Raw genomic sequence first — 25170 nt, 5'->3', positions numbered from 1 at the left:
TTCCACATGTGTCCTTTGTGCTGTCCTGGGCTGCCGAGGGTGCCCGCATGAGACACCCACAGCGTCCAGCCCAGAGGTGCCGTGGGCACTCAGATTTGGGGATGCCGCTTTTGGGTCTCTGTGAACCCCGGAGAGGCTGGTATTATGTGGGCGACCTGGCCATGGGGTCCCCGGATCCTCACCCAGCAGTGAGTGCCGGGGAACCTCAGGTGACGGCTGACCCTGGCAGGAATGGGCCCCTTACTGTCTCCCCACCCCTCTCCGATTTCTCCTTTTCTCTACAAAGACGTTTCTGCATTTTTCTTCCACTGGTGACAGTCTATAAGGTCAAAATTCTCCACCGCCTTTTCCTGGTCCAAGAGCCTGCCTGGTACCTGGGACGGGAAGCCAAGGGAGCTCACGCCAATGCCAGGTCACTCCGTGGTTGATTTTTGCACTATTTAATCTCTGCTCTATTCTAGGAGAAAATACCGGTGTTGCACTAAGGTTTTTAAATAACACCCAAAATTGCACCCTCATTAACAGTGACGAATATTATTGTTTAATACAGCGCTCCATTAAAAAAAAAAAATCCAACCTCTAACACTCAAGTGCTCATGTCTAATGGTAATAGGCCAGGGCACAGAACCACGCTTATAAACACAGAGTAGCAACTGCACAGAAGTGGCAAGGAAGGCGGCGTGGTCGGCACGCACTCTGCAGGTCAAAGGGAAGTTCCAGTTTTGAGATCAGGAAAGCTGTGTTGGTCTCCGGTGGTCACCCGCGCCCTCCTGTTCTGAGGCAGGCGGCACCGCCCGCTTCTGAAGCTGAAGTCTCTCTCTCTCCGAGCCTCCTGAAACGGAAGGTTCGGATTTTGTTCCGACAACCAAAGAGGCCATGTAAAGAATTCCTTCAGACTGTGTGTGCCCTGGACAAAATCCTCTTATCTGAAACCAGAACGTGCTGCAAATACAGGATCGGGAGGCCCCAGAGATAACGGGGTTCTCCAGAAGCTGGGTGCTGGCTCCTCCCCGGGCCCTCGAGGGGTCACTGCGCACGCTCCACATCAGGCCCTGCCTGTTGCCCCCACAAGCACCTGTTTGGCCAGGGCTGCGGCCGCACAGAACCACCTCCCGGGACAGGCAAAGAGCTTGGGGTTTCTGCAGGGGACCCTGGACAGCGGGGCCCTCACTGGTAGTTCCACAGCTGCTGCTTCCAAATGGTGGGGGGCACTCTCTTGCAGGGGGACCCTCTTCCCGTCCCCCAGCCCCATCTTCTCTTTCCTGGGGGGCCGGGGCGAGCCCACACGTCAGCGGGCGCCCTGCTCGGAGGCCGGTGCTGAGAGGGGGTCTGACACAGCGTGTTCCGTGGGCGGGCTGAGGGGGGCCTCTTACGAGACCAGGTGGTTCCAAGTGGACCCCAAGGGCGTCTCTCTCAGGGCCGAGGGGGCACTGTGTGTAGGCATGGCCTTAAGGTACAGATGTCCTTCGTGCAGGGGCGGGTGGGGAGGGGCGCGGGGGTTTGGGCCGGTGCTGTGCGGGGAAGCAGGCCACTACGGCACGCCGCCTTGTCGCGGAGCCAGGTGAGAGCCGAGCCGAGAAGGTGCTGACCGCGCTGGGCGGCCACCCGGGGCCGAGATGTGAGCGGGTGGTTCTCTTATGGATCTCACCGGCCACGGTGGGCCCGGGGGCCACGTGCCTGAGGCAGCAGCTCTGGGGAGGAGGGCGGTGGTGAAAGGGCCGGGACGTGACGTGGGTGGTTATTTTGGTGGGGGGCCATCCCCAGCAGTGCTCAGGGCCCCGAGCGAGCCTGGGCTTACCCCGGCACGGTCTCTCTGGCTGGGAAATGGAGTTTGCTGGGGCGGGAGAGAGTGGGGGGCTTGTCGCCTCTGCGAAAGGGGCGTTTCCCAGTGGCTGCCCCAGGGGTGTGTTCTGGGGCGTGTCAGAACCTTCTGGCGTGGGCGTTTCCCCCACTGGTGTTCAGGGGTCGCTGCAGTGGTGCTGCCTGCACGGGCTCCCCGCGCCAGCTTCTGGCCTTGTTTGCATTTCCAGCTTCCATTCCCCCCACTCTCCCGGCCCTACAGCTTCCCGGGTTTGCTCCGTTGTTCCCCGCCGGCGACTCAGGCACTGTTATTCACATGTCCTCAGTGAGCCACGAAGGGCGAACACTGCCCAGAACACGCAGAGAGAAAGGAGCACTGTCCGGGGAGAGCAGGAGAGAAGCGAGCACTGTCCAGGGAGAGCACTGTCTGGAAAGAGTGGAGTGCAGGCTGGGCTGGTGCAGGCTGGTGCAGGGGTGAGACAAGCTACAAGCGTCTCCAGCTGGGGTTAGGGACAGTACCCGTGGGGCTTTGCGCAACCCCCCGGAAAGCAGACATAGACGAACTGTCCTCCAGCTCAGCAAGGACCCAGGCCATGCTGGCATTTGTTCTGGTGGGGGGAGGGGGCGGGTGCCACACGGTGGTGCTCAGAGCTTGGGGATCACTGGGTGGGCCTGAGGGGGACCATGTCAGGGCAAGGGAGTGAAGCAGGCTCCTGTGCGTGCACCAGGGGGTCAGGAACCATCACCCACTCTCTCCCACACCCCGTCACCCCACACCCCATCACCCCACACTCCCCCCACACCCCGTCACCCTACACTCCCCCCACACCGTCACCCCACACCCCGTCACCCCACACCCTGTCACCCCACACTCCCCCCACACCGTCACCCCATACCCTGTCACCCCACATCCCATCACCCTGTCATCCCCCATCCCATCACCCCTGCACCCTGTCACCCCCACACTCTCTCCTACACCCCATCACCCTGCCCCCTGTCACCCCTACACCCCATCAACCCTGCACCCTGTCACCCCTACACCCTGTCAACCCTGCACCGTGTCACCCCCACACCCTGTCACACCTTCACCGTGTCACCCCACACCCCATCACCCCTGCACCCTGTCACCCCCACATCCTTGAAACCTGTCACCCCCACACCTTTGTCACCCCCATACCCTTGTCACCCCCACACCCCATCACCCCCACACCCTGTCACCCCCACACCCCGTCACCCCTGCACCCTGTCACCCCCACACCCCTGCACCCCACACCCTGTCACCTCAACACCCTGTCACCCCCACACCCCACACCCTGCCACCCCTGTATTCTCTCACACACTCTTTCACCCCACACTGTCTCCCCACACCCCGTCATCCCCTCTCCATTATCCCCCACACTCTCTCCCCCATCCCCGTCACCCCGTCACCCCTGCGCTGTCCCTCCTGTGCCCATCCGTGCATGTAAGTGTGGGGACGAGCTTCCCTTGGGCCGCTATCACCCTCCTGACCTCCCTCGCTGGCAGCCCTGATTCCTCGTGGCCGGGAGCGGGAGAGGTCTGAGAGCCTCTGCTGCCCGCTGGGGTGGTGCCCTGGGACAGAGCAGCGGCCCGGGTGGCCTGCGCCTTGCTCGGGGCTCCTCCGGCGAGCAGGAGACGCGCAGGCCTGTGTGCCAGCCGCCACAGAACAGCTTGGCGGAGAGACGGGCACACAGGGTTTCACTGACCCTTAATTTTCTCCTCTTCTTTGGTGATGCACGGACACTCAGCTCGGGGACGTGTCCAGTGCAGAGCTGCTGCACCCTCGCTGACCGGGAGGCAGCCGGGCGGCAGCTAACAACGAGACCTGGTCCCGGTGCCCCCAACACCAGCCCTGCGTGAGGAGAGCGCGGTGTGAGGCCCGGAGTTCAGGGCACTGCGGGACAGACAGACGGAACACCGTGACCTCGGTCCTCGCTTGGCTGGTTTCTGGGGTGGCCAGCCGCTGTGTCCACTCACGCCCCTGGGGGTGAGAACAGGCGTCTGTGATCCTGAGCGACCCTGAGGCGTGTGGTTTTGTCTGGGTTTCCGAGCTCCTGGGAAGAGCCGCCGGGCTCCCGGGCCCTGACCCGGGCGTTCCTGCCGCGTCCTAGCAGCCAGGCGGGCCGTGCTCCTGAGCCGCACCCAGAGCCGCGTGCGGGCTGGGCCCTCCGTGCGAGCAGGCAGAATTCTTCTGCACTCGAGAAAGCAGTCTTTTCCCAACCATGCAAACAAACAAAACAAAAAAAGCAGAACTAATTAAGATCGTCATATCTCAATAAATATGCAAATAGAAAATCAAAACAAAGAAATTCTATTTATCACATCATAAAGTTGCAAATTGCTGTGTACAGGCTGGCTGGGGAGAGAGGTTGAGTGGCTTTGCTTGCGGGCTGGGCTGAGGATGACGTGGGTGACCCCCATGGGGCCGCCTCCCCGTGTTCCTCTCTGGATGCTGTGGGGAGGACGGGGGGTGGGTGGGAATTCACTTGGGTCAGCCCTGGGGGCCGGAGCAGCAGGACAGGGCGGGACTGTGCTGGCCTTGCAGGCGGCTGGCCTGGGTTCAGTCCTGGTACCCAGTAGGGTTCACTGAGCACCACCGGGTGCGGCCCCCCAAAAAAACTTTGGGGGCTCTGCAATCTTCTTCCCCACCCTTTTATATTTCTCCTTCCTCCTCCCTCTGCCCTCCCACACCCCTTATTGTTCCTGCTCCCCTGTTATGTCTCTTTCACCCCTTCTCCTTTTCCTTTGCCCTACCCATCCTTCATTCCTTCTGTGCCTTCTTACCCCTTCCTTCCTGTCTCCCCTTCCTTCTGTCCCTTCTTCTTCCCTCTTTTCTTCCTCCCCCTTTCTTCCCCTTCTGTCCCTCCCACCCCTCCCCTCCTTTCATCTCTTTATCTTTTTTCTGTCTACCCCTTCTTCCTACATTACCAGTTCACTTCTCAGGCTTCCCTTCCCATCTATCTTTCTCCTTTTGCCCGCCCCACTCTTACCTTCTTAGATGAAAATCATTTTAGAATCATCGCCTCAAACCAGTGCGAATGGCACCATGTGACACATGTGAATCCTGCCCCCCCCACCCAGCCCTGAGCAGAGCGTTCGACACCCCAACTTGGCTGGACCTGAGCTCCAGCCAACTCACCTCACATACCTGGTCATTTCCCCACAAAATGATTTCCTGCAATCTGATTTCTTCCTCTGGGCGCAATTTCCTTCTTCCCCAAGTACAGACTTCAGTATAGGCCGACACGCTTGGCATACACAGTCTGGTCTGGTCTGGGAAAAACATTTCACTTTCACTCAAAAGAAATTAAGTTTAGACTCTTGTCTTTAGGGTGTAATTGCAGCCTGGAAAATGTTTTCCCTTGGCATCGCTGGACACTGATGCCTTTTATTCTGGTTGGCTTTGACACTTTTATTGCTTTTTAAACACTTTAAAATTGAAAAAATTTTCAAAGCAGAGTAATTTCGGATTCACAGAGTCGCCTCGCAGATGCACTCACCTGCTCCTCTGCTCTCTACACGGGGGCCCTGACATCAGCTGGGGTCCTGTGCCCTGTTTCCGGAATCTGCCCTTAATTGGTACCTGTCCTGGTGTTTAGGACCGAATCAGCTCTCATAGGCCCCCTGCTTGTTCTTCTTGACTCTCCGATGCTGTGTTTCTACTCTTCGCCTTTAAAACCCTACTCTCTCTCTCTCTCTCTCTCTCTCTCTCTCTCTCTCTCTCTCTCTCTCTCTCTCTCTCTCTCTCTCTCTCTCTCTCTCGTCCTTCAGTTCTGGAGCTGCGAAACCACGCTCTTCAGCTGTCCCATCACGTTTACCTTTTTTTTTTTTGCCTTTTGGGTCACACCCGGCAATGCACAGGGGTTACTCCTAGCTTTGCACTCAGGAATTACTCCTGGCAGTGCTCAGGGGACCATATGGGATGCTGAGAATTGAACCCAGGTCAGTCACATGCGAGATAAACGCCTACCTCTTGTACTATTGCTCCAGCCCCCATGTTTACATTTTAAACAACCATTTGGGTCATATGTCTGCAGCGGCATTGACATACACACAGTGATCTCGCCTCACCCTGTCCCCCAAAGTGCCCGACACCCACTGTCCCCGTGACTTAGGGGTTCACCTCACCTGCTCCTCTCACTCCCCCTTTGCTCAGTCACCCGCGTGGCACAACCCCAGGCCCAGGGTTTGCCGTGCTCAGAGCTGCCTGTCCTCCTGTCTGTGCCGCAGGGGCGCGGGGCGGACGCTGCTCGTCCTCCTCCCTCGGCTTTGCCCCTGGTGCCGCCTCCCCAGCGCTGCGTCTCCATCTCCCATCCCCATCCTTCTGACGCTCACCGGGCGTGGCGCTGCTCCCACTCCCCGGCGGCCGCGCGAAGCCAGGAACACATCACAAACGCGTCTCTGTCTGGGCACGTGCGTGTCCGTGTGGGGCCGGATGGGGGCACCCATCTTCACTCTGGAGGGACCTGCAGTCCACCCAGCTCACTTCCGGGGGAGACTGTTTCGTCCCGGCGCCCCGCAAACACGGGATGTTCCTGTCTTCCCGCCCCCGGCCGCCTCGTGAAATATCGCCGTCTGTGACTCGCGTTTTCTTCTCTCTGTCATGTCGGCATGTGCAGTGGTGGGTTGTGTGCCGCCTTCTGCCACTCGTCCCGAGTTAGCTGCTGTGTCCAGGGCCAGGACACTGGTCCTCTTCTCCTGCCTGCCTCTCCCTCCGGGCGCCCCCAGAAGGTGCAGTGAGTGCTGAGAGGGGGCAGCTGGGAACGAGGGAGCACTGTTGGATGTGGGCACTGGGGGCAGTGGGTGGGCAGACCTTGCTGTTTCCATGCTCGGCTGGCAGCGAGTCGTGAGGGGGAGCGAGTGGGAAGCACATCCCCCACCACAGCACCCTTCGGGCTCTTGGGGGGTCCCCCTTCCCTCCAGGCCCGCCGAGCCAGTTTGAGCAGCTGCACACCCGAGGGCTGGGTGGGAGATGGACACGCCCGTCCCTCAGAGACGGGCCCCACCCCACCCCCTTTCTCCGTGTCTGAAGAGCGACACCCAGAACCTGACCGGAAGCACCCCTTCTCAGGGCCGGGCTGATTTTCGCTAATATTTTTGTCCCCGTGGTCCTCATTTACAAACTTTCTCATTTCTTCCTTTTTCACCAGTGAAGGCTACATTGTAGAATTCTGTTAAGTCTGATAGAAAATTATAACTATGCGATATGCAAAAAAAACAACAAAAAAATAGTCTCGGCTATTATAGGTCTTTCAGCTGCTTTAGTGAGTCTTGAGTCTCATTTCTAGTTTATGTGCAAAAGCTTTCTTCAAAATTGTCTTAGCAGTCAGACTGTCTTTAGTGTCACGTTTAGGAAAAACTCAGTGATATAAAACCACAATGATGTTTTCTCTTAATACTTCTATAATGCATCTCCTTAACATTTTCAAGTCACTTGTAATTAAATTTTTGTGCTCGTGGGAGATGAGGCTGGAAGCTAAGGGCAGGCAGCGCCCTGCAGCCCACATGTTTGCAGACCGCCCGTCCCCAGAGGGGTCCTCCGCGCCCCGAATCTCCGACTGCTCCGTGCTGGGAGAGTGGCTCTAAAGGGTTCAAAACCCAGAGCCAGGACCCCTTCCTCACTCTTTCTTGTAAGTTCTAAAATCCAGTTCCGTGCTCTGTGATTGGTTATGCCTCTCAGTTGCACCTGAAAACCTATCCCTCGGCCAGAGCCCTAGCACAGGGGGGAGGGCGTTTGCCTTGCCTGCGGCCCGCCCAGGCTCAAACCCGGCATCTCTGGGGCCCCCGAGATGCCGGACACACCACCAGGAGTCACTCCAGAGCACTGCCAGGTGTGACCCCAAGCAAAACCAAAACCATTTTCTCTCTCCAGAGTTGTAGGGCTGGCTAAGGGATTCACTCAAAAATAATCGACAGCGTCACTTGTGTGTTCCTGTCTCTTCCCATAGCTCAGTTCTCCTGTTTCACATGAGCTGATTATGACTTCTCTGCTGAAACATTTCATGAATCTGGTTTGTGTATCTTTTTGTTTTTATTGTGAAGTTTTTTTAAACCTTTTTACTGAGTCACTGTGAGATAAGACCCTTATCTCTGTTCATTATTAGAATATTGTAGTAGACTGGAGGGATAGCACAGAGGGTAGGGTGTTTGCCTTGCATGCAACCTGGGTTCGATTCCTCCGCCCCTCTCGGAGAGCCCGTCAAGCTACTGAGAGTATCCCGCCCGCACGGCAGAGCCTGGCAAGCTACCCGTGTCGAATTCAATATCCCCAAAACAGTAACAAGTCTCACAATGGAGACATTACTGGTGCCCACTCGAGCAAATCAGTGAACAAAGGGATGACAGTGCTACAGTGCTACAATATTCCAACACCCATCCCTCCACCAGTGTCTATTTCCCGGCACCAGTGTCCCAGGTTCCCTCCCATCACCCCCCACCTGCCTCTATGGCAGTATGGCAGGTACCTCTCTCTCTCTCCCTCTCTCTCTCTCTCTCTGTCTCTCTCTTTCCCTCTCTCTCTTCTCTCTCTCTCTCTCCCTATCTCTCTCTTTCTCTTGGGCATTGTGGTTTACAATATTGGTTATTGATATCTTCAAAAATCTCTGCAGACAATGAAAGAAATATTTTTAAAATGCACCAAATATATTAATAACTGGTTGCTTAACTAAGCCCTTACTATGTCTAAATACTTATTTTTACAAAAGGTGGTGCAGAAATGGGTGAACATTGCTAATTTTGAGTACTTTCTGATTCTGCCCCATTCAGTCGCACCCCCGCTGGCCCCTTCTCAACCTCCCCCCAGCTGGCTTGAGATCTCAGTTCTGGGGGGGAATTCTGTTTGTTTGAGGGCCACACCCAGCAGTGCTCAGCGCCTACTCCTGGCCCTGGGCTTGGGAATCACTCCTGGCAGGCTCAGGGACCACTTGGGGTGCCGGGGATTGAACCCATGTCAGGCGTGTGGAAGGCAAATGCCCCACGTTGAGCCTGAGGGTTTTTGGGTTTTTTTTTTCTGTTCCTTTGATTTCCCTATAAGCCAAACATGAATGAGATCACTTAGTATCTGTCTTTCTCCCTCTGGTTCATGTTGCTGGTGCCCCTCCGAGGAACAGCCGTGATGCAGCCAAAGGCAAAAATCTCATAATTTCTTCCAGCCCCGTCTAATTCCACAGGTATAGACAGTCTTTTTGTGTTGCTTTTGGGCCACACACAGCGATGTGCAGGGTTTACTCTTGGCTCTGCACTCAGGAATTACTCTGCACTCAGAAATTACTCCTGGTGGTGCTCAGGGGACCATACGGGATGCCAGGGCTCGAACCCGGGTCAGCCGCATGCAAGGTGAGCGCTGTCCCTGTGTGCTATGGCTCCGGCCGTACGTAGCCAGACTCTGAGCACTCTTCCCAGGGGCATCTGTGGGCAGCTGGGGTCTCCACAGGCCTCGGCCATTGCAGTGCGTGTGCGGCTGTGTGCTCTGGTTCTGCTTTGACCCAGCACGGCCACCCAGGGGCAGTGCTTTGGGCAGAGACAGTTCTAGCCAGTCGAGAGTTTCCCCATGCCGCTTAGCGGAGGGAGAGGCCCAGGCAGCCAGGAACGAAGGGCCCTGGTCACCGCGTCCCGCCTGGGCGCTCCTGCCCATGCGTGCCCGCCAGTGAGTGGTACCTCTCAGGTTGAAAGGGGCACTTCCCCGCGGACGAGTCATTGCCCCTACCAGTTGGCGTCTGTGTTTCATTTCTGGAGGAGTAAGAATCTTCGTTTCCAGTGTCGTGGGTTACTTTGTTTCTCAATACGTGGCCAGTGACTTGGCAAATACTACCCTCCTATATTATCACACAATAGGTAGTTGTCATCCTTCCCCGGGCAGTTGCCCGGAGGTATTCATTAGTGTTGCTGTGTAAATGGAAACCACTAATAAAAGTTAAAAAGAGTCATTCGAGGGAGTAATTTCAGGCAACATTTTTTTTTCCCTAACCCAGGCAATCACAACTGGGGGAAATATTCCCCACCGTTCTGAAACAATAGGAGATTCAAAAATTTGGTTGGGCTCTGCTCTGCACTCTGAAATGATCAAAATGATTTAAAAGCTTACATAGAATATTTTAAATGGCTTTTCATTTATTTTTAGAATTAATTTTGGTTTTCTTTTGATCCTATTTCTGTATCTGCTGAAAGGGAGCAGCTAGAGATTTTTCAGATGTTAAAATTACTTAACTATTTCATTTTTATATCTAAATATATCTCATAGATGTACCTCAGATGTGTATATTAAATCCAGCTCACCTTCGCAGCTGCTCTAGGCCATAGATCAAGTTGAAGGTTTGGGAATAAAACACACGCACATACACACATACACCCCTCAGACACACAAACACGTACACACACCACGCTCTCACCACGCAGACACACGGCTATTTGCCATGTCCTCTAAATTCTCAGCCACCGGAGCCCGCCCTCCCCTGCCCCTCTTCCGTGCTGAATTTTGTTGAATGCCTTTAATGCAGAAACCATTTATCACGTGATTTATTTTTCTTCCTTAGCTCATTAATATCGTAGATTGTAATCACCGGTTTTTGAATCGTGAGCCACTTCTGCATCTCTGGATAAGCCCCACTTGGGATGTAGAATGTAATTTTTAGTAATGCTGACGTTCATTTGTTAATAGCTTGTTAAGATGTCACATTTGTGCCCCTGATGGATGTCGCCGCAGGGCATGGGCTGCTGTGCCCGCACCCCGGATTCCCATCAGTTTCAGGGACCACTTGGCTTACAAAGTGAATGGCAGCATTCCCGCCCCCCCTCTTCCTTTCCGGAACAGTGGATTCTTCTTTCATCTTTGGGACAAGATTTCCAGGGAAAAATATCTGAGCCTAGACACTTCATTTTTGAGAATTCTAAATTATTCATTCAAGCTCCTTATTAGTTATTGTGCTATTCAAATGATGTATTTCATATTGCATGAGCTTTGCGGGCTCGCTCCCGCTGAGGGCTGTGTTGGGAGGTTTGTGGGGGCCCATCCCCCCTCTTTGGGAGTGTGGAACCCGTTTCACTCGAGACACTGCCGCCGTGGCCTGCCCGTGGCCCACCCTCCCCCCCCCAATGGGAGCTCTGTCCGTTTCCAGCCTGGTCTTCGCTGCATCCCCCCACCCGTACGGCTCTTTATTCATGCTGGCTCTGGGTTTCCTGTGCGTGCCTGCCCAGTGTCCTTGGGAGCTGATGTTTCCGTGGAAGCATCTGGTGTGGCCCTGAGTCTCCTCCTCGCTTGTCTCCACGCTCTGCTGTTCCAGCTGGATCTTTAAGGAGCCCAAGGCGGCTTACACAGCTCTGGCCGCCACCAGACTATGGACGAGTCCGATATCCCCAGCACTGGGGACTGTTCTCTGTCCACTCCTCTGTGTCCAGTCCCCAGCGTGTAGCCCGGGCTTGGGCCACTGAGTCTTCCGGGCCTGTAGATGTTCATCTGTGGCTCTACATGGCGCATCACTGCAGAGCAGGGTGGGGGGTCCCAGGGGCGGGGGTGGGGTCCCACAGCTGCCCTCATGGCCCTGGGACACAGCCTGGATGGGCACCCTGGCACCCAGTGTCCTACAGGCTGCCTCTGCATCCTGGGGGTGCCCCACACTGCACTGGGGGCCTGTCCATTTCCCGGGGGCCCGTCAGTCTGCCCCGCGGATGCAGCGCCACACTCTCACCATCCCGGGAAGGCGGGTGAGCCAAGAGATCCCCTGAGGATCCCAGATCCCGGCCACAGCCCTCAGGGTTTGCCCTCGATGCTCCCGTCCTTGGGACTGGTCAGACAGTGGCACCTTCCCAGGAAGAGCTGTCCTTGCCGTGGGTCCTGCCCACGTCGGCGCCCTACGGGCCCTTCCTTGGCCTGTCACCCACGCGGGAATAAGCTGGAGGAAGACGGGCACTGGGGACAGGCCCACAGCATGAGAACGGGGGTCATGTCCAGACGCTGTGGGTGCCACTGGTGCTGTGGGCCCGTGGACCCTCGTCCACTTGGGGAGCTGCCTGCGGGCCCCGGGGCCTTGTCCACTGCGGGGAACTCTGCCTGGGCTTGCGGCACCAGCAGAGGAAAGCAGAGGCTCCAGAACCGAGTCTTCTCACGCCCAAGTTCTAAGCCCAGCACTGTCCTGGGTGCCGCTGACATGCCCTCTGACCCTCTCTGGTCCCCCCCCCAGCCCCAGCTGGGGTCACATGCCGAGAGGCCAGGTCAGTGGCCACGGCAGCCCACATCTCCTTTCCTCCCAAGGGGAAAACTGGCAGTTGGGGACGTGGGCCCGTGGCAGTGTCCACGGTGGGGACAGCCTTCCCGAGGGTGACGTCTCTCTTCTCTCTTCCCTCCTCATCCCTGTCACCTCTCCCTGCCTCCCCCCTTCTCTCTGTGTCTCCACAAAGCCACGGCAGCAGCGGCCACACCCTGGACCTGGATGACGAGCCTGCCTGCGCGGAGGAGATCGACTACGGCCCGGACGGCGACTCCGACCAGCCGGAGACCTTCTTGGAGCTGGACCAGCAGATCCAGGCGTGCGCCTGGCCTGAGGATGAGGAGTCGGGGCCCGGCCGCTAAGCCGCCCCCTAGGCCGGCTGCACCCTGGACACGGGCACGTGGCTCTGTCGCCACCAGACTCGCGGCCACTGCAGGTGACACGGCAGCTTGGCGTGCGGCCCTGCCCCGGGCTGCGTCCCATAGAGACTTTCCGAGAGGTGTTTTGGTGGGTTCTGGGTGCGTGTGCCCGAGAGATTGCCCTGGGCAGCTCAGCCTGCGGAGACCCCGGCAGGGATGAAGCATCCCTCATGCGAGCATGTACCCACCTGGGCCTTGTAGCTCCTCAGAGCCCCAGGTCGTCCCCCTGCTGCCCCAGTCATGGCCAGGGCGTGGGTCCGTGGCGAGGAGCGAGAGAGGGGTCGGGCCCCCCTGAATGAGGGCGCTGCTCCTTCCCCATGTGGGCGGAGGCAAGGTGGGGGCACTGTGAGGTTGGGTCTCCCCAAAGCTCGTGCCCCTGCCATGGGCACACAGGATGCCCATCTCCTCCCTTCTTTGTTCTCCCCTTCTCCCACTCCTCCCTGTCTTACCTCCTTCCCCCTCCCTCTGTTGCCTCTTCCCCACCCTTCCCTACTTTCCTTTCCTTCACTTTTCCCTCCGTCCTTCCTCTCCTGCCTTTCTTCCGTCCCCTCACTCTCCCTGTGCCACCGGCTGCACCCGGGGGGCCGCCCCTGGCCTGCCCTGTGTAGATGGTGGCCAGCTCTCAGCCAAGGCTGTTTCACAGAACTGGGCTATATATACCATTTCTCCTCTGGGCCTAAGCGGGGCTGCTGAAGCACCAGCCCTTTGCACCTGCATCCCAGTCAGCAGCCAGAGAGAGAGAAAAAACTCTGGTGTTCTGTATTTGAAACGTGCTTAACTGACCGCTCAGCTGGCTGGCTGTGTCTGCGCCATCTGAGGGAGCCCGGTGGGAGAGTGGCGAGAGTGGTGATGCAGGGTTGGGGCACTCCCCTGCCGATGGCTGTCATCCAAATAAAGAGTCTGAGCAGCTCCCGAGAGTCCCAAGCCTGTAACTCGGGGAGCCCTGCTGGGGCCGGGGGTGTCAGCAGATGCTGGTGGTTCCTCAGGTCATGTGAGATGTGAGGTGGGCACCAGCCACTGAGGGGGTGGGCGGGGCTCATGGAACTGGTCGTTGCTGCTGAGTTGGGCTCTGACGGGACTCAGAAGTCTCGGGGTGCAGGACTGGCTGCTATCGTGCGGGGAGCTGCTATCCCTGCTTGGGGTGTCGTGGCAACTCTGGGAGTATCAGAGCCGAGTGGGGTGGGGGCAAGTGTGAGGTCAGGGTCACCCTGGTGGGGCCCCTCCTGCAGGCCTCTGGGGTGCCTTTGTTCCTGCCATGGCCTGCAGAGGACATGCCTGTCCACCCGCCGGCATCTCCAGGGCCAGCCACAGCACCCGACACGCAGTGGCCACGAAGTGGGCGTCAGACACTGGGATGTGGCCTGTCTCTTATGGGGGTGCCTTTGGCCCAGGTCAGTTTGCCGCTGGGTGGGGTCTGGCCCAGGAGGGTGCAGCTGGCACCTGTCAGGGGCCCGTGCCTTGGGCACACAGGAGGCAGGTGACAGGCACGGAGGTCTGCTACTGGAGGGCCTGGGGCCAGCTCCCCCATCCCCACGAGCTTTAGGGAGCCTGGACTCACGCCTGCTGCTGAGGCCGGCCAGTGGCCAGCAGAGCACATGGCGTCTCTGTCCCCTGGAACCTGCACTGGCGAGCTCAGGGCTCCATCTGCAGGTGGGGGTGGACGATGGCGTTGGGGGTCTGTGCTCTGTCTGCTGCGGTGGCCCCCAGCCCAGGCCCAGCAGGGGTGTGGGGAAGTGTCCGCCCGGCCAACTCTGCCTGGGCTACCACAGGCCAGTCTAGGCCAGGAGGCAGGTCAGCCCCGCCCGGCTGGGTTTGGTTTGGGTCTGAAGCGAGACTCAGACACACAGTCACTGAGCTGCTCGTAGTCGGGCTCAGTCCATGATGTACCAGTGCCCGTCCCTTCACCGGGGCACATCTCCTGCCACCCGTGTGCCCAGTTTCCCTCCAGCCGCTGCGGGCAGACGCTTTTCTTCTCTTTGTTTTAGGCGCTGCTTTGCAGTGCTGCGGCTGGGAGGGCCCCGTGCGTGTCTGCTGCCTCCCTCCACACTCAGTTCTTGTCCAGGGTGACCGTCTCCAGCCCTCACGGTCACAGTGGGCCCAGCTCTGTCCTAACTGCCCGCCCCCACACTGGCGTTTCTACTGCCTTGGGCTGTGTAATCTCCGGGCGACTAGGAAGGCCCCTACGGCTCTCTGCCTGTGTTTGGGGGGGTCTCATGCTGCTCCCCGACCCGGGACGGCCAATGCCATGGGCGGACGGAGGAGGAAACGAGGGCCAAGCTGGTTGGTGATCACTGCCATTTGTTCCATTCTCCCCATGTGTCTGTTCCGATCTGAGCCCCCATTCCTGTCGCCTTCGGTCCCCTCGCACGTCTCTCGGCTCCAACTCACAGCCTTGGTCTCTCTCTAGTCTCCCCAACCCCCCCACTGGGGGTAGCACCATCCACACATGAAAGCCCTTTTTCCACTGAAGGGCAAAAGAGCACTTAGGGGTGTTTCTCCTCTCCTTAGTCCAATAACTTAATCAATATCGTAATTAACATCTTAATTCTCCTTCTTAATATTAGTTATTTTGTATATATACAGAGATACATTTAGCTTGTAGGGTGGCTCTACTGGGGACATCTTGCTATAAATCTCAGACTACGTTGCTCAAGCCTGACTAGTCTTTCCTAACCCTAGCAGGCTCCTAATCCAGCTGTTGCTTTTTGGATCATGACAGAATTTGTCCATGACCTTGCTCTTATATAGATAAGTATTATGGCACTTTGGCCTGGCCCATTTACATGCCAGGGTAGCTCACAGCTTGCCCTGGGTCCATCCAGTCCCTTGCCAGGACCCTGCTTTTGGGGTGCTAGAAAGGAAGGGTAACTGAGGAGAGAACAGATGCCCTGGAGTGAATATCATTCGGAATCAATTAACTCCCAAGTTACAAAAGCATAGCATTAACTGTCTTCCTGTGTCTATACAAAAAGGACTTTTCTCTGAATTAACTATGCAAAGGACTTCAGGAGAAGAGAAAAAGCAAATTTTTACAAGTGAACAGAGTCTGATTAGGAGGTAAAGGTGATTGACCAGGAGGGGAAGCAGAGCACAAAGAAAGAGTTTACAGATAAACACAGAGGAATGGGAGCACTGTGATGGGAGTAACCCAATAAACCTAAACTCCCTGTGGCAAGGCAGAAAGGACAAACCAATGTTATCCTACATTGGGGGACATGATGGTTTCTCTACCCCACAAATGAGTGTGGCCTTCCATGTCGGTCCCTCTCCCTATGACTCATTTCACCCAGCGACAGAATCTGCCTCTTGCCATGGTGGCCACCACACACACACAGGTGCCGACGTCTGTTCTTGGGCCTCTAAGACACTTAACCTGCAAATAATAAGAAAATCCATTGCAGGCCGAGATGGAGGCAGGGGATCTCCTTCTTAAGCAGAGGAGAGCTCAATGCTGAGGTCAGGGAACATCCTCAGGAGGTGGCGGAGCCGGGCAGCCCCATTCCCTGTCACCGTGTCCCTGCAGAGGGCCCTGAGGCGGGGCTGCCCATCACGACCGCAGAGAAGAGTCTGTACAGCCGGGGGTCTTTACGCTGGGATTCAGGAACTGGAGACATCTGAGGAGGAGGAAGGGCTAGGGCGGGCCAGCAGAGCAGGCTGTGGTTGGATGGGCTCGGGGAACAGAGGCTTGGAAAAGCTGGAGGTGGAACTGTGTCTGCCACAAATGACGGAGACGCAGACGTGAGGGGCCGGGGGCATGGGGACCCCAGCTGGGATTGGAGAGGGCCATGGGGCTATGTCAGCGCTTGGGGACCCACACGTGGAACTGAGTGGGCCCCTCTTGCCTGCTGAGCACTGTCTGGGAGCCCATCCCCCAGGGAAGATAAAGGACGGTGGGGACCCGAGGACGGGTGTGGGGTCAGCTAGAATCGGAGCCCCGAGAGCCCAGTGTTTGCCTGTCCCGAAGGAGACCACAGCACCTGGCCCTGGGGTCAGGCAGTCAGTGGCTAGTTCCAGTTTAATGGCCAATTAATGGTTCTACGTGAGGATGAGGCCTCTGAGGGCTATGTGCAGGGGCCAGCGTGAGGGGCCAGGACAGCAGTGCTGGGCCTGCCCACCGAGTACCCGTTGGGGAGGGGGTCTCTGTCACCCACAGGCAGCTTGATCCTCAGGGTGCCTTGGGGTCTGCCCCTCCCACACGGGGCCCTATGTGAGGTCCAGCACGTCACATCACCCCTATGACCCTGATGTTGGTGGGCCCCACGGGTGACTTATGTGAAGTGGGGAGGAGAAAGACGGTCACTTTCTCCCCATCTGCCTCTGCCCCCCGGGACCCAGGGTTACTGGGTTCTTGTCTCACTCCCAGAAAGGAATTTAAGGGGGCTGGAGCGATAGCACAGTGGGTAGGGCTTTTGCCTTGCACGAGGCCAACCCAGGTTTGATTCCCAGCATCCCATATGGTCCCCTGAGCACCATCTGGAGTAATTCCTGAGTGCAGAGCCAGGAGTAACTAACCCCTGTGCATCAACAGGTGTGCCCCAAAAAGGGAAAAAAAAGGAATCTAAGGAGTAGGCGAGCAGTGAAATTACACAGTTTTTATTTTGGAGGTTTTGGAGGGAAGGAAGGAGAGAAAGTGGGAGAGAGTGGAGGGTAACCTACTCAAGAGAGCCCAGGCTTCTCCAAGGGCGGAGGGAGCCCCTACACACATCCCAGCATTAGACATGAAAACATGAAAGCACACATCTCCAGAAGGGAGATGCGGGCGACCCAAGTGCTCGGGCACCGCCTGTGCTCGGCCACACGGGCGCGGCGGCTCCTGGGTTCAGGCAGCTCATGCACACACTTCCTCTCTTCAAGGCGGCCTTGGCAGGGTTTCTCCAACCTGCCCCCAGTGGGGCTTCTACCTAGGTATAAGTCCAGTTCGTTGCTAGGGAGGTTACCAGGGGGTTGGGAGTGGTGATGGGCTTCTTTGAAATTCCTTTCCTGACTTCTGTTTCTGCAGGAGCTTCTGTCGGAGGGGGTTGGTCCAGCCTCCTCGGGGTCTGTTACAGACTGGCACCAGTTCTCCAGGAGGTCAGGGCTGTCACTTCCCGGGAGATTTACTGCCATTGCCTTCCTTGGGAGGGGTCTTCCCTCTCTGTCTGCCTCCATCACCCCCACACAGCGCCATCACCCCACGGCTTCATCCCTGAGTTTGGGGGCGGAATCTCAGGGGTGGCAGGCTCCAACAGCAGGCTGGATCTGAGAGCGCTTCATTGCACGGCCTGTTTACAGGCTGCCCCTCCGCCCCCCCTTCGGGGTATGGGAGCTGGATCCACTGACGCCCACCAACCACAGCGGCGACAGCAGTGCTGGTAGGTTGTTTTTTTTTTTAAAAAAAAAATAGAATTTTGTTGAAATGTCTGATTGCTGATACGCCTTATTTTTCTCCCCCCATTTTATACAACTTGCAACTTTAAAATGTGGCTGTGGGGGGTGGGGCTCAGTATAACCAGTGGGTCCTAGGGGACTGTTTCCGAAGTTACTCCGCTTCTTAAAACTAGCACATGTGTCATTTACAACCAGCACCCTGAAGGCGCAGTCACTGCCTAAATACATGAACAAAATGAAGTGTACAATCTGCAGGGCCGTTAGCTAAGGACATGAGCGACCTGGAGTAGGGGGATAAGAAAGACGGAGAAACCTGAGCCTAAGCAGGACCTGTTCCAGGGAGGAGGGACAGTTTGTTATTTTGTTTCTAAATGGAATCCCCGAGATACATTTCTAACTGGGTTTCAGCCATACAATGTTTCAATTCAAACAGGGAAAGTGCACACTGCTCCCCTGCAACAAGGACTCTGCAGAGGACCCGTCCCCTCCCTCCCTTCCTGCCCCAGTGAAGGAAGGAGGGGTGCGGGGAAAGGGGCAGCTGCCCAGTCAGACCTTCCTTTACTCCTCTGCCCTCCAGCTGTGTCCTCTACTCTGTACTTCTAAGCACAAAGCAGCTCCTCCTTCTCTCCCTCTTCCTCCTCCCTCCTCTTCTTCCTCCCTTCTCCTCTCTCCTCCTCCCTCCCCCCTCCTCTTCCCTCTTCCTCTTCCTCCCTCTTTCTGCCTCTTCTTCCTCCTCTTCCCTCCCCTCCCTCTCCTCCCTCCTCCTCTTCCTCCTCCCTTCTCCTCCCTCTTCCTCCCTTCTCCTCCCTCTCCTCCCTCCTCTTCCTCCCCCTCCCCCTCTCCTTCCTCTCTTGAGCTCCCAGACTCCAGCTTCACAGACCAGCATCCACCTCAGGCCCCACCTGCCTCCCATGAGCACTCTCCTCATACGAGGACTTGACCCTGTAGCGCTCCCCCACCCCTACCCAGTTCCCTCCTGCACTGATCAGCCAACTCTGCACACCTGTTCCCCACTGACGCCGCCTGCTCCCGCACACAGTCCTCGTCAGACAGACACCTACCGTGTTCAAAGATCAGTCCCCTCGAGCATCTTCTCTGCTTCCAGCATACACTGACTCACCCGGGCTCCAGGGATGTGCCCTCCCCGCCTCCTCTCAGGACGTCCATCTTCCAGGACACCTGACAGTCCACACCATCCCCGCCACTGGGGCGCCCTCGCCAGAGCTTGGATGTGGAGAAAGCAAGGGGGAAATGGACCGAAGGCCTGGCTCAGCCACGCCGTGGGGCCCCACGGACACCTACTTCCTGTGGGTCGCACTCAGCAGGGTCGGCCCTGGATGCAGGCACAGACATTCTGAGTCAGGGAGGCCCTGTGTGCCGGGCAGAAGGCTCCAGCCAGTCCCTGGCCCGACACCTGCCCTCCAGGGGGCCGGCGGAAACACTGGCGTCAGGGTGACTCAGCATCAGCTTCACTCTCCCGAACCACAGCCACAGAATCTTAGGACACTTGGATTTTCTCTTGCAAATTAGAGCCCCTGATTGGATGATCCTGCAGCCAGCCACTCCCTCCCTCACACACAGCAAACCTGGACAGCTCGGAGCACAGATAGGCGCCGGGAAAAGCCCAGAGATGGCTCTGGGCACAGAGTGGGCCGGTGCTGTAGTTCTCAGAAGGAAGAGACCCCCTCCCCATCTCTGAAGCAGTTCTTTTTTTTTGGGGGGGGGGGTCACACCCGGCAATGCTCAGGGCTGACTCCTGGCTCTGCACTCAGGAATCACTCCTGGCGTTGCTCCGGGGAACCATATGGGATGCTGGGAATCGAACCGGGTCTGCCACGTGCAAGGCAAACGCCCTACCCGCTGTGCTATTGCTCCAGCCCCTGAAACAGTTCCTTTTGGTCAGTGAATGAGGGAATGCCCAAGGGTAGAGTGAGGGTCCCCAAGCTCCCGGCTTCCCCCACCGCCCCTGCCTCCCTTCATCACATTCTCTCTCTAGCTGCTCGAGACTTTACTCGCTTGCTGCCTATGCCGGGAAATGGGTGAGGGCAGTCAGCGAGAAATGGGGGGGTGAGGGCAGGGGCGGGCGGCTGGCATGGGGGGGGACACAAAATGCCAACTGAAGGGTCAGGGCCAGCTCACGGGCCCCACCCATTAGGGAAGGCCGACTTGGAGAAGCCAGTGAAGGGACGGGCGGGACTGAGACGGATCACGCACAGCTGTCTCCAGGCAGCCTCCCCAGGCGTCAGTGGGCAGAGGCAGCCCCGGACACCACCCCAGAGGCACATCCTATTTCCCCCGTCACCTTGAGCATGAGCCACTCTGCAGAGCATGGGCGCCCGGGCGTGCGGGCATGGCAAGAGGTCTCCTTCGGCAGCCAGTCAGGGAGACCGGGGCCAGGGGCCCAGTAAAGCCAGCCCCACATGCTTGCCTATGTGAGCACAGAGCCCGGAGTAAGCACTGCCTATGGGGGGCGCAAAAGAGAAAGGAAAAACCAGAAAAATCCCTTCACTCAGCAGGGCTCTGTCTTCTGCTCACTCCGACATGCACTGTTGGGACGCATAGCAGAGCCAGGTTCCCTGGGCACCCTCCCCACCCCCCTCCCCTACCTGGCTAAGGGCAGCAAGGCCTTCTCTGTCCACACATGCCCCCTCCCCGACGGGACTGTTGAGGGCTCCCAGCACAGTGCTCACGCATGCAGGCTGTCTCGTATTGAGCTGGGCTCTACGTCCACATGTGTGAAAGTAGAAACAAGAGATGCTGAAGGGGGGGGGGTAACTAGGAGTGGGTCCAGGGCTGGCATGGTGGGTGGGGGGAGAGGGCCGGCTCAGCCAGCAATTGAGTTAATGGGATCTTGGAACCGGGGCGTCTGGTGTCTGCATCCACGCCGGAGAGAGGGGACAGACAGGGGAGGTGGGGATTTCAGGCCATCGGAAACACTATGCTGACTCAACAGGCGAGAGTCCTTTTTCCTTTCCCACCTTTTTTTTTTCTTTAAATGAAAGCTCTGTGATTTACAGAGTGATTCACGGCTGACTTTAACACTTACAGTACTCAGTACTCAGCACCACGCCCACCGCCCCCGCTAGCTTCCTTCTGCCAACAGACCGATGGCAACCGTTTCCACGTGACCCCCCTGGGAAGCCTGTCGGGGCTGGGGTCCTCTGTACCTCCCCACCGTTTCTGCAGCTGTCCTTCCTGACTCTGGGTCCTCTCCGTGCTCCCCTGGAGCTCCCCTCTCAACTGTGACCCTCATGTTTCCGCCCCCCGCCGGGTAAGCGGGGTTACTCAGCCAGCCTCCCGCCCCCAGCGCCCCCGGACACTGTCCATTCAAGCCACTGGGACTGTTTCACCACGACCCTGCCCACCCCGGCCTGGGTTCGGCCGTTTCCAAAAGTTTTACACAGGACACGTTTTGTTCACGCATCTTTTTTACTTGGCTGTTTATCACTTTTAACATGTTGGCGACGTGACCGCGGCCATGTGTAATAGCATTTTTATGGGCCATGTGATGTCATTCTCCTCTCGAGAATTTTATCTTCGGGGGCCCACGCATGGTTCGTCAACCTGCTTTTAAAGCTCAGCGTGACCCTGAACTTTGTTCTGAGTCACAGCACATTCTTCCCCAAAGTCACTAAGTAGCATCGCGGCTCTGTGCCAGCCTTCCCAATTTATTTAACTAATAGCTTCTTGTTGGCATGTGGATTTAAAATATTTTATTGTAAGCAGTGGTGGAATAAACAGTTGTTTTTGCTAATTTTCTCAGGCCTTTTATTTTACCTCCCCCTTAGAATACATTTCTAAATATGGGACTTAGTTTAATATTTTGATGCATGATGCCAAATGGTTCTAAAAGGAAAACGGTTCCACGGCGTTCTCACTCTGGGGAGACGCACTCCGCCAGGCAAGCCCGATCCTCTCCCCTTAAACTCTCCCCAGCTGGTGAATCGAGGTTTGCTTTATTTCTCTCACCACCAAAAGGGCCGGCTTCGCTGTAAACACCACACAGACGTCCGTGCACGCACCTGCCAACGGCCTCCTCTGCAGCCCTCCCTCCCATTCCGTGAGTGCGTTGCTTGGTCTCCGTCCAGCCGCTGAAGGCGCCTCTGTGTCTGGAGTCTACGGCGCTTCTCACTGGGGGGAGCCGGTCACACAGATCTGCTGGTTCCCAACGAGCGGCAGCTGTGGACAGGCTGCACCTCAACCTCCTCTTCAGATGCCTGAAGTGCCTCTTCAGGTGTCTGGGTGGGAGCGAGGCGGGGGGGGGGAGGTCTTTGGGTCTTTGACATCACAGCCAAGATTTTCGCTTCTATTTCTAGAGTTTACACCAAGCTTTTGCGAACGAATTTCCAGCCTTTCAGGTGGATCCTGGTCATCGGCCAATTGTTCCCTGAACACCTCATCTCGATCTGCCTTTGATTTCAACTGCTGGATTTTCTCCCGTGATCCCAATGATCTTATCTGAGTCTTTTCACCAGGGTGTGTTGTGATAAGGGGATTGTTTATCTTCATTCGGAATCAAACTTCTTTCCTACGGCTGTCTTGATGCATTTCTTTTTCTAAATAGACTTATTTCCCCGAGCGTCAATGGGATTCTCGTTCCACGTTAAAATTAGCCCCGAGTGCTGTGTATTTATATCGCCCTTCACGGGGCTCAGACATGTCTTTCATTTTCCTGCCTACCGTGCACGCTGCCAAGTTTATTCATAAACATCAAATACTTGTTGTTCTAATTAGGAATGACAGTTTGGGGTGTTGTTACACTTCTGTACCTGTTTATACAAAAATAGGACAATTACTGGCTTTTATGGAATCAGTTTGCAATCAAATATGTAATTCAATGAGGCTTTATTTTATCATGAAGAGATCATGCATTCATTTCCTGTTTTCCTCTGTTTCACTGATGACCTCTCACTGCACCCAGAAGAACCTTCCAGTTACCGGCAGAGATGAGCCAGCAAAGACCACTCGGGCTTGGCTCCTCAAGACTCGGAATGATTCTATGCTGGATTGACTGAGACCGTTAAACCAGAACTAGGTGCTACATCAGAATTATCCCTTTTGCCATGCCCCTGAGGCTGTGCTATACAGTCTCTCTCCCTTTCTCCCTCTCTCCCTCTCTCCTTCTCCCCCCTCTCTCTCCCTCTCTCCCTCTCCCCCCTCTCTCCCCCTTCTCTCTCCCTCACTCTATCCCTTACTTTCTCTCTCTCTCTCTCTCTCTCTCTCTCTCTCTCTCTGTTCTTTTCTTAAGTAACAGTCACTAGGCTGGAGCGACAGCACAGCAGAAAGGGTCCTTGCCTTGCATGCGGCTGACCCCAGTTCGATTCCCGGCACCCCATAGGGTCTCCTGAGCACAAAGCCAGGAGTAACCCCTGAGCATTGCCAGGTGTGACACCCAAAACAAAATAAGAACAAACTGAATCAAACATAACTGTAAGTGTCCAGAGAAAAACGTTCACTTCCCGACTCCACAGCACAGTGGCGGGTGCTCCCGGCCTGCTCATGGCCTTGCCTTGAGGCCACTGCTGCCAGATGGGGTCTCCTTGCCCGCCGGGCAGGGCCCAGGTCAGGGCCCTATGACAGTCAGCAGCAACTGTGACCTGGAAGTTTCCCAACAGAGGCCAGACTGACTGAGGCACCAGCCAGTCTGAGGGAGAAGGCACCAGCCAGACTGAGGGAGGAGGCCGGCAGCCACCACCTATGACAGTGGGGGGGATCCTGGAGCAAGCAGGCATCTCCAGGGTGGGGGAGGGAGAGGTGGTGGGCACTGGCCCTGGCATGCCTGAGCTGTGCGCCCTGGGAGATCCGGCCGGCACACTTGGGAGCACTTTCAGGGGACACAATGAGCAGCGGGAGCGGGAGCAGGCGGGCTGTCCCCTCAGCCTTCAGTGCCTGACAAGCTCAACTGCATCTGTCTCGGCAGCGAGAAGGGAATCCCCAGAACCAGCCAGCTCCTGGTGCTGGAGAGAGGCCCCGGGCCCCAGGCCCCGCCCGGCCCCATAGACACCGAGAGAAACACAAGGCCCTGGGCCTGCCTTGGAGCATCTCTGAGCTCCGTGAAGACCCAGCCCCACCCCGCAGCGCCACCGCCTCAGCCTCCACTCCCGGAGCTCCCGGCCCACCCAGCTGCCTGTCCCGAAACCCTTATTTGTTTAGGCTTCTCCCGGCGTGTGTGTGTCAAGCTGAGCAGCGAAGAACATTCTCACCCAACGTGACGTCTGGGAATTCGCCCGTGTTGATTATTTGTTTTCCTCTTTCCGAGCATGCCACCGCATGAATAACGAGACGCTTGTTTGTGTTTCTTCCTCCTCCTTGCAGCGTGGCAGGAAGCAGGATTGGCGGCACCGCGGGGCTGGGGGGTGGGGGGTGGGGGGACTCAGCCCCAGCTCGCTCGCTCGGAGAAGCTGCTCTCCCAGGTGCTCCCGCCAATCCGACTCCTGGCCCTAGAGGCCGAGGGCCTCCTCAGGGCCCTGCTCGCCACGGCGGCCGCCGAGCGAGCCCCTTCCCAGAGGGGCACAGGCCTCCTCCTCTCCTCCTTTCCGATCGCCTCTTCATATATCTTGTCCAGTGTTTATTGGGCTGTTTTACTTTCGCTTATTGATTTGCAGGAATTTTTAATGTACTCGGTATATTAATAACTGCCACTTATCTGCACGACCACTGTCCCCTTCGAGATCATGACCAATCTATTTTTATTATGGAGATTTACCCAGAAGGGTAATTCATCTGTCCTTTGTACGGATAAGTCTTCAGAGAAGGCTTAAACAGGTGCAAAGGAAACCGTCTTCTGAGCATCCTGCATCCCTGGGTAACGGGACCGTCCCCAGAGTTTTGGAGACTGCCTGGACATCACTCCCTCCGTCCTGTCCTCACTGGTAACCGGGCTTCTGGGATTTATGGGTGACTTTATCACGAGATGCCACGGCAGAGTCAGACACGTACCTTTGAAAGCAGAGGTGCTGTCACTTGACAAGTTCATACAGCTGTAATCAAGTTACAGAACACGCTCTATTACCCCGCCCTGCCCTCCAGGGCCCGGGGGACCCTGTGCCCACTCAGCTCAGCTGCTTATGGCAACAGAACCCTCAGGCGAGCATCAACATGGCCCCATGGCACTGGACTTTGTGGATTTTTCACTTCGCTGCTCCGAGTTTCTTCTGGGTGAGGTTTCATTCCCCCAAGTGCCAGCACTGGCATGCACTCTGCCCTCGACGGCATGACGTAGTTACCATCACTGGAGCAAGTCTAAGTACTATGGGCAGCACTGGGTGGAGGCTTGCTGGAGAAATGGGCCTTTCTCTCCTCCTGGGTCTGTCCCTGCAGCCTCGGGGACCGTGAAGTCACGCTGAGCTCAGCATCATGTCTGG

General features: G+C 56.9%; 1 protein-coding gene and 1 long non-coding RNA gene across 4 annotated transcripts in view; one reads left to right on the top strand and one right to left on the bottom strand.

The window, feature by feature from the left end:
• AGBL1 (AGBL carboxypeptidase 1) overlaps nucleotides 1–13302 on the top strand; it is a 220691-nt gene extending 207389 nt beyond the window's left edge. The window contains exon 24 of the mRNA XM_055143569.1: nucleotides 12220–13302. Within this exon, the coding sequence (XP_054999544.1) occupies nucleotides 12220–12382 (163 nt within the window). The 3' untranslated portion in view covers nucleotides 12383–13302. The remainder of the gene's footprint in view (nucleotides 1–12219) is intronic.
• Nucleotides 3237–6526, bottom strand: LOC129406104 (uncharacterized). Of its 3 annotated transcripts, none has more exons than XR_008630798.1 (3): nucleotides 6154–6526; nucleotides 4967–5091; nucleotides 3237–4028 (listed from the first exon to the last, which is right to left on the bottom strand). It is a non-coding gene; the product is annotated as an uncharacterized LOC129406104 (long non-coding RNA). The 3 variants fall into 3 exon arrangements; XR_008630799.1 differs by lacking the exon at nucleotides 6154–6526 and adding an exon at nucleotides 5947–6139; XR_008630800.1 differs by lacking the exon at nucleotides 6154–6526 and adding an exon at nucleotides 5319–5483.
• Nucleotides 13303–25170: the final 11868 nt, after the last annotated feature.

Source organism: Sorex araneus, chromosome 6, assembly GCF_027595985.1.
Source record: "Sorex araneus isolate mSorAra2 chromosome 6, mSorAra2.pri, whole genome shotgun sequence".
In the NCBI taxonomy this organism is placed as follows: Eukaryota; Metazoa; Chordata; class Mammalia; order Eulipotyphla; family Soricidae; genus Sorex; species Sorex araneus.
The sequence above is the reverse complement of the archived record's forward strand: the minus strand, read 5'-3'. Positions and strand labels throughout refer to the sequence as shown.